Genomic DNA, 9,498 nt, shown 5'->3' with positions numbered 1-9,498 from the left:
GGATATCTGCCCCCGATCTTCCCAGAGGAAGAGGTCGGCATACCCTCTGCCCAGATGTTCGTCCGCTGCTGTTGCCGGACCTGGAAGAGAGCTCGGTTGGCTCTTCTCAAGACTACTTCCAGGTATCGATGACAGGCAGACCACCACTGGCTTTTCACTAGGGATCTGCCCCTCGGGCCCTTTCCCCATCTCCAAGATTCTTAGCCTCCCTGCTGTTCATTTTCTGCTGCCCCACACCCTCTGTATACATTCCACTTTTCATGTGTCTAGGATTAAACCTGTGTCTCACAGCACTTTGTCTCCTGTTTCCAGGCCCACCCCTCTCCTCCGTCTCATCAACGGCCAACTAGCGTACACGGTGAGGCGCCTCCTGAAGGTTTGACCGCGGGGCAGGGGATTCCAGTACCTGGTTGACTGGGAGGGTTATGGCCCGAAGGAGAGGTGCTGGATCCCCGCTAGGGACATCCTGGACCCAGGCATCATCGCTGAGTTCCACCGCTGGCACCCCGGTCAATCAGGTATTGGTCAATCAGGTATGCACCCAGGTAGGACACCAGGTTGCTACTGTCACACCCTGATCTGTTTCACCTATCTTGGTGCTTGTCTCCACCCCCCTCCAGATGTCACCCATCTTCCCCATTATCCCCGGTGCATTTATACCTGTGTTATCTGTCTGTTGCCAGTTCATTTTGTCTCATCAAGCCTACCAGCGTTTTTTCACGTACTCTCTTGTTAGTTCCTGTTTTCTAGTTCTCCCGGGTTTTTGACCATTCGGCCTGCCCTGACCCTGAGCCTGCCTGCCATTCTGTACCTTACGGACTGCCCTGGATTACTGACCTCCACCTGCCCTTGACCTGTTTATCTTCCCCCTGTTTCGAAAATGAACATTTGTCACTTTGAACTTTGTCTGCATCTTGGTCTTATCCTGAGGTCTGATAATTTAGCTGATTTGACTATTGATTTGATTTTTGTGTCTGAATCAATTTGAGGGTATTTTTTCCTCCAAATTATAGTACATAATGAACAGTTAGATGTAGTGATAAAAAGTACACACTTCATTGGGATATAACATGATTACCATAACAATCAATGACAAATGACAAATATGACAATGTGTAAATATAGTAGATGAAGGCAGGGTTTTTGTCTTTGTCATAATTCCTTTGTTGTGGAAAATGTATTTGGTGATGTCATCACCTTGATTTCCTTCCTCTTGTTTGATGGAGAGGGTTTTGACAGTTATTACTCACCTGAGACATTGCTCAACTTCCCATGCTTTAAGCGTATATAAGACATCCCCTGGCCACACACCACACAAACAAGAACCTCTCAAGAAAGAAGCATCATGAAGACTTTCAATCTGTGCTTACTACTAGTCAACCTGGCAATAGTGGTTTACTCTTTGCCAATATTGCCACCTACTGAAGAAGATGAAGCCCTTGCAGATGTATGATTATTGTCAAATATTTTGGAAGGAAGGTCTTTATGGGTTTTACAACTGAAAATATGATGGACCAGATGTGTTCATGTAACTTCATATGGCTCAGTCAGGTTGAATGTGTTATATTATATTCATAACACTGTAGTAAATGGTACTATCATTATAACATCATGCTTGCTGTGTTTTCTGTAGACATACCTGAAGAAGTTCTTTAACCTGACGGAGGAGACGGGTCCAATGTTCAGACGGGGGCCCAGCCAGCGGAGCAGGAAAGTCAGCGAGATGCAGAGGTTCTTTGGCCTCAAGGTGACAGGAACCTTGGACGCTGAGACCGTAAAGATGATGAAGAAGCCACGCTGCGGGTTACCTGACGTCCAACTCGGCCGATTCACCACCTTCGATAACCTTAAGTGGCCAACAAACCAGCTTACCTACAGGTGAGAGGAGTGAGAAAAACAAGTTGACCATGGTGAATTGATACTAAGCAAAAATAGGGTTTGTAATGTTAACATTTAGTTAGTTGCAGTACCAATTAGGTTGTCTGTAAACTTTGAGAAATACACTAAACTACACCAAACTGTTTGTTGCACTCACCACGGTAGGTCGCTCTGGATAAGAGCATCTGCTAAATGACTCAAATGTAAAACAAAATGTAAATGTGTCAATCATAAAGGTTTTGTATTTGCAAACATCAAATTATACACAGAGACACTGTGAGTGATAGGCCAAAGTCAGGGTTTGCTTAACAAACCCCCCAAAAAATTCTACATTGAGAAATATTTTTCTAATGTTGACTGTTGGTGTATTGTCTTTTTCAGAATTGAGAACTACACTCCTGACATGTCTGTGGCTGAGGTGGACAACTCCATAGAGAGAGCACTACAGGTGTGGGCCAAGGTCTCCCCCCTAAGGTTCACCCGTATCTACCGCGGCACCGCTGACATCATGATCTCCTTCGGCAACAGAAGTAAGAAACTTTTATCTTACCTAACACAATGTTAATATGACCAACTGAAACAGAATTCATTCAATATTTAGAAAGTGTAACCTGGAATTAATTGGATGGGATTCTGAATGTTTGTCAAAGCTACTAATAACCTATTATAACAATAATATTGGTAAAATACAATAGGTCTGATGCACCAACATGTCATGCTGTACATATACACTAAGAATGTATACATTTAAAGATCCACTCCATATATACACTACCTTTCAAAGGTTTGGGGTCACTTACAAATGTACTTGTTTTTGAAAGAAAAGCCAATTTTTTTGTCCATTAAAATAACATCAAATTGATCAGAAATACAGTGTAGACATTGTAAATGTTGTAAATGACTACTGTAGCTGGAAACGGCTGATTATATATGGAATATCTACATAGGCGTACAGAGGCCCATTATCAGCAACCATCACTCCTGTGTTCCAATGGCACGTTGTGTTAGCTAATCCAAGTTTTAGAAAACCTTTTTGCAATTATGTTAGCACAGCTGAAAACTGGTGTGGTGATTAAAGAAGCAATACAACTGGCCTTCTTTAGACTACTTGAGTGTCTGGAGCATCAGGATTTCTGGGTTCGATTACAGGCTCAAAATGGCCAGAAACAAAGAACTTTCTTCTGAAACTCATCAGTATATTCTTGTTCTGAGAAATTAAGGCTATTTCATGCGAGAAATTGCCAAGAAAGTACATTAGTGTCTAGTTTGAGAAACATAAATAATTAACTGTAATTGCTGCCAAAAGGTGCTTAAACAAAGTACTGAGTTAAAGGTCTGAATACTTATGGTAATGTGGTATTTCAGTTTATGTTTAATACATTTGCAAACATTTCTAAAAACCTGTTCACAAGTCCTCAACTGGCAGCTTCATTAAATAGTACCCACAAAACACCAGTCAACGACAACAGTGAAGAGGTGACTCCGGGATGCTGGCCTTCTAGGCAGAGTTACAAAGAAAAAGACATCTCAGAATGGCCAATAAAAATAAAATAATATGTTGGGCAAAGGAACACAGACACTGGACAGAGGAAGATTGGAAAAAAGTGTTAATGACAGACAAATCTAAGTTTGAGGTGTTCGGATCACAAAGAAGAACATTAGTGAGAGGCATAAAAAATGAAAAGATGCTGGAGGAGTGCTTGATGCTATCTGTCAAGCATGATGGAGACAATGTGATGGTATGGAGGTGCTTTGTTGGTGGTAAAGGGGGAGATTGTACAGGGTAAAAGGGATCTTGAAGAAGGAAGGTTATCACTCCATTTTGCAATGCCATGCCATACTCTGTGGACAGTGCTTAATTGGAGCCAATATCCTCCTACAACAGGACAAGGACTCAAAGCACAGCTCCAAAATATGAAAGAACTATTTAGGGAAGAAGCAGTCAGCTGGTATTCTGTCTATAATGGAGTGGCCAGCACAGTCACCGGATCTCAACCCTATTGAGGTGTTGTGGGAACAGCTTGACCGTATGGTACATAAGCAGAGCCCATCAAGCCAATCCAACATGTGGGAGGTGCTTCAGGAAGCATGGGGTGAAATATCTTCAGATTACCTCAATAAATTGACAACTAGAATGCCAAAGATCTGCAAGACTGTAAATGCTGAAAACGGTGGATTCTTTGACGAAAGCAAAGTTTGAAGGACACAATTATTTCAATTAAAAATCATTATTTATAACCTTGTCAAAGTCTTTACTATATTTCCTATTCATGTGTCCCTGAACAAAGTGGGGGTCAAAATCAAAAGTAACAATCAGTATCTGGTGTGGCCACCCGCTGCATTAACTACTGCAGTGCATCTCCTCCTCATGGACTGTGCCAGATTAGCCAGTTCTTGCTGTGAGATGTTACCCCACTCTTCCACCAAGGCACCTGCAAGTTCCCAGACATTTCTGGGGGGAATGGCCCTAGCACTCACCCTCCGATCCAACAGGTCCCAGATGTGCTCAATGGGATTGAGATCCAGGCTCTTTGCTGGCCATGGCAGAACACTGACATTCCTGTCTTGCAGGAAGTCACACACAGAACGAGCAGTATGGCTGGTGGCATTGTCATGCTGGAGGGTCATGTCAGGATGAGCCTGCAGGAAGGGTACCACATGAGGGAGGAGGATGTCTTCCCTGTAATGCACAGCGTTGAGATTGCCTGCAATGACAACAAGCTCAGGCCGATGATGCTATGACACACTGCCCCAGACCATGACGGACCCTCCACCTCCAAATTGATCCCGCTCCAGAGTACAGGCCTCGGTGTAATGCTCATTCCTTCGACGATAAGCGCGAATCCGACCATTACCCCTGGGAAAACAAAACCGCGACTCGTCAGTGAAGAGCACTTTTGCCAGTCCTGTCTGGTCCAGCGACGGTGGGTTTGTGCCCATAGGCAACATTGTTGCTGGGGATGTCTGGTGAGGACCTGCCTTACAACAGGCCTACAAGCCCTCAGTCCAGACTCTCTCAGCCTATTGCGGACAGTCTGAGCACTGATGGAGGGACTGTGTGTTCCTGTTGTAACTCAGGCAGTTGTTGTTGCCATCCTGTACCTGTCCCACAGGTGTGATGTTCGGATGTGCCGATCCTGTGCAGGTGTTACACGTGGTCTGCCACTGCGAGGAAAATCAGCTGTCCGTCCTGTCTCCCTGTAGCGCTGTCTTAGGTGTCTCACAGTACGGACATTGCAATTTATTGCCCTGGCCACATCTGCAGTCCTCATGCCTCCTTGCAGCATGCCTAAGGCGTGTTCACGCAGATGTGCAGGGACCCTGGGCATCTTTCTTTTGGTGTTTTTCAGAGTCAGTAGAAAGGCCTCTTTAGTGTCCTAAGTTTTCAGAACTGTGACCTTAATTGCCTACCATCTGTAAGCTGTTCGTGTCTTAATGACAGTTCCACAGGTGCATGTTCTTTAATTGTTTATGGTTCATTGAACAAGCATGTGTTTAACCCCTTTACAATGAAGATCTGTGAAGTTATTTGGATTTGTACTAATTATCTTTGAAAGACAGGGCCCTGAAAAAGGGATGTTAAATTTTTTGCTGAGTTTATATATATATATTTTAATTTCTTTGTTGAAAAACATCATTCCAAGTATAATTAGTAAAGTCAGTCGTTGACTTTGAGTAAAAGTTAAAAAGTTAAGATACCTTAAGAGACAATTACTCAAGTAAAAGTGAAAGCCATCCAGTAAAATACTACTTTAAAAGTCTAAAAGTATTTGGTTTTGAATATACTTAAGTATCAAAAGTATATGTAATTGCTCAAATATACTTAAGTATTGAAAGTAAAAGTTTAAATAATTTCAAATTCTCTATTTTAAACAAACTAGATGGCACCATTTATTCACTGATAACCAGGGGCACACTCCAACACTCGGACAAAAGAAGCAGTGTTTAGTGAGTCCACCAGATCAGAGGCAATAGAGATGACCAGGGATGTTCTGTTGATAAGTGTGCAAATTTGACCATTTTCCTGTCCTGTTAGACATTCAAAATGTAATGAGTACTTTTGGGTGTCAGGAAAATGTATGGAGTAAAAAGTACATTTTCTTTAGGAATGTAGTGAAGTAGATATAAAATATAAGTAGAGTACAGGTACCCCAAAAAACAACTTAAGTAGTACTTTAAAGTATTTTTACTTAAGTACTTTACACCACTGAGTAAAGTACACACACTTAAGGGTGAAAAAACAAAATAGTGTTATTTTTTACACAATTGCTAAATTCAGTTGGTCTGGTGGTTGCACTCTGATATCATTGGCCTCCCCCTTGCTTATGGCAACAACAGAGGAGCAATAGTGGAAAGGCCAAACCCCCCCAACTTGTTCCATGTAATTAGGAGCCCTGCACCATCTACTAAAATGCAACTTTTGTGGGGTAAATCAGGTGATAACTGAGGTGCTAGGGAGGCTGAATTGGGTCTTCAAAACTGAAACATGAAAGATGGACACTTAAAGCTCTCAGAATGTTTGAGTAGCAGGGTTAGAAAGGGAGAGCGGGAGATATAGTACCTGTGGAGGATCCACTCTTTACATTCCTCCTGTCAGAGCACAGTGCAGGTATATTCAGACATTATTACAGTATTCCCTGACAAAAAGCTTTGAAACAGAGGTGCACCCTACGCCCTTCCCACTTACATAACCAACATCACCACCACTCGTAAAAAAAAAAACACATGACATCAGTATCAGATCACTGCTTGTCCCCCTCACTGTAATCTGTCTACAGTTTGACGAGTTGAAAGAGTGTTAATTAGAGTCACTTTGCCTTATTACATTGGGCATCGGTTTGAGAAACTAACATAAATAAAAATAAAAAAATTATACAGTATGCATTTGTCCTCATCTCTGATGGCTCATACTATTATTTCTCCTGTCTGTGTAGATCATGGTGATTTCTACCCCTTCGATGGCCCTGAAGGCACCCTGGCCCATGCCTTCTCCCCCGGCGCTGACATTGGAGGAGATGCTCATTTTGATGATGACGAGTACTTCACATTCAGCTCAACCAGAGGTGAGAACCTCTATCACAACAATAAATGTGGAACATAACTTAATTTACTACATTACCCTGTTTCAAATGTAGGACAATCCTGGGTGAAGTGTCAGGTAGCCGAGGGGTTAAGAGCATTGGGTCAGTAACAGAAAGGTTGCTGATTTGAATAACCAAGTCGACTAGGTGAAAGATATATCAATGTGCCCTTGAACAAGGCACTTAATCCTAATAGCTTTTGTAAGTCGCTCTGGTTAAAAGCGTTTGCCAAAATGTAAATGTCATGAAAATGTCCACAACAGAGTAGAAGAATTATATATTTTCATCATATAGGGTACAACCTGTTCTTGGTGGCTGCCCATGAGTTTGGCCATTCCCTGGGTCTCAGCCACTCCAACGACCCTGGAGCGCTGATGTTCCCAGTGTACAGCTACACAGAGCCCAGCACCTTCTCTCTGCCTCGTGATGATGTCACCGGTATCCAGTACATATACGGTCAGTATTAAATTATCTTTTCTCTTTCTGACCTGTTTGATTTACATTTATATTGCTGTATTCCACTTCTTTTGACTGACTAACAAAAAGGCTCATGCTAAAAATCTCCAAGTAACACATTTTATGAGACTTTCCAATATTGGAACCGGAACTAATGAGTATCTGTGTCCTCCAGGCCCAAACCCAGATGTTAACCCCAACCCAGATAAGCCCGACCCTACACCTGTTTCCACCCCTGATGCCTGTGACCCCACCCTGGTCCTGGATGCTGTCACCACTCTGCGTGGGGAGAAGATGTTCTTCAAGGGCAGGTACAGCACATCATGTAGCCTAGATCAGATGTTCAGTGACTTATGGTAACCTACAGCTCAGACACAGTCAATGAATGACACTGTTTCCCAGAGAAACAAAATGGTTGCCTTTTAATCTGTGATCCAGAGCTCTAACGTTCTGATGACTTCCCTTCATCTTTAGGTTCTTCTGGCGTATTTACCCTCAGAGCAGCAAACCACATCAGAACCTCATCAAGACTTTCTGGCCTGAACTCCCCGACAACATCAATGCTGCTTATGAGAGCCAGCTATCTGACAGAGTGTTCCTCTTTAAAGGTATTGCCTCAAATTAGCCCTTGTATGGCTGTAGTCTCCACATGGTGTCTAGACAACAACTGTGGAGGCTACAGCCATATCAGTGCTAGCCTCACTCTTTGCCTGTAATGAATACTGTGTGAATGCATTGAGCTGTTTATTGGAGTCAAATCTCAGTAATACTCTCTCTGTCCCTGCAGATCATCAGGTCTGGGCTCTCTATGGCTATGACATCGTCCCCGGCTATCCCAGAAACCTGAAGAGCTTGGGTCTGCCCAGGACCGTGAAGAAAGTTGACGCCGCCTTGTACGATGAACATTCTCGCAAGACCTTGTTCTTTGTTGGCGACAACTACTACAGGTTAGTGGAGTATAGTATATCAATACAAGCAATGTAATTTTTGGTCACTTTTTCTATGTACTGTATGTTGCCATTATACTGTATATTTATGTCAAGAGTATCACAATCTCACTAATATTGCTGTTACCGTAGTTACGATGAGGAAATGAAAAGCATGGACAGAGGTTTCCCCAAGCGTGTGGATGAACAGTTCCCAGGCATGACAAGCAAAGTGACTGCAGCCTTCCAAGTCCGAGGTGAGTGTGATACAGCATCTAAGCACACAACTGTGCATTACAAGCCAAGGAGACGTAAATATACAAAATATTATTTCCTACCTTCTAAAGTATTCATTGAATATAAGAAAATCCCCTTAATAGTCCTTTTAAGTCATATTTTAGATTTTCTTGAGCATTGATAGTTTGTCAGTGTGGCATGTCGCTAACCTCTCTACCCTATATGTTTTTTAGGCTTCACCTACCTCTATAGTGGCCCCTACGTATTTGAATACAACATGAGGACCAGAAGACAGTTCCGCGTGCTAGGAAACAACTACTTCCTGCCTTGTTAGACCATCGACCATGATGAAACGCTTAAGAAGCAGCCGTGAACAATTATGAATTTAGCCAAATTACAAAGTTGTTTCAAACATGAAGTTGTTGTATTTTTGGGAGATTTTACAGATTTGTTTTCTCAGAAATATTATTGCCATATATCTATTTAAATATATATTTATGTATCTAAATTATTTTATATTTTTCTTGACTAAATAATCTGAAAACATGAATGTATATTAAATAAAGGACGAACATATTTGTATATGTTGCATATTCAAATAAATTCCAAGTTTTTGTGATTCTTTGTTTTTGGCTTTTACTATTTATTTTTTATTTCACCTTTATTTAACCAGGTAGGCTAGTTGAAAACAAGTTCTCATTTACAACTGCGACCTGGCCAAGATAAAGCATAGCTATTTGACACATACAACAACACAGAGTTACACATGGAATAAACAAAACATACAGTCGAAAAAAAGAAAACAAAAAGTCTATATACAGTGAGTGCAAATGAGGTAGGATAAGGGAGTTAAGGCAATAAATAGGCCATGGTGGCGAAGTAATTACAATATAGCAATTAAACACTGGAATGGTAGATGT

The 9,498-nt window shown here is 41.9% G+C and overlaps 1 protein-coding gene across 1 annotated transcript; it reads left to right on the top strand.

Annotated features, from left to right (window-relative positions):
* The first annotated feature begins 425 nt into the window (after positions 1-425).
* LOC139423073 (collagenase 3-like) lies at positions 426-8,948 on the top strand. The gene is made up of 10 exons (XM_071174699.1): positions 426-533; positions 1,634-1,878; positions 2,260-2,408; positions 6,813-6,941; positions 7,254-7,415; positions 7,591-7,726; positions 7,890-8,023; positions 8,203-8,362; positions 8,495-8,598; positions 8,812-8,948. The coding sequence occupies exons 1-10, from the start codon at positions 426-428 to the stop codon at positions 8,910-8,912; spliced, it is 1,428 nt and encodes a 475-aa protein (XP_071030800.1). The 3' UTR covers positions 8,913-8,948.
* The last annotated feature ends 550 nt before the right edge of the window (positions 8,949-9,498 follow it).

This window comes from Oncorhynchus clarkii, chromosome 12 (genome assembly GCF_045791955.1).
Source record: "Oncorhynchus clarkii lewisi isolate Uvic-CL-2024 chromosome 12, UVic_Ocla_1.0, whole genome shotgun sequence".
In the NCBI taxonomy this organism is placed as follows: Eukaryota; Metazoa; Chordata; class Actinopteri; order Salmoniformes; family Salmonidae; genus Oncorhynchus; species Oncorhynchus clarkii.
This window is presented reverse-complemented; position numbering and strand designations above follow the sequence as displayed.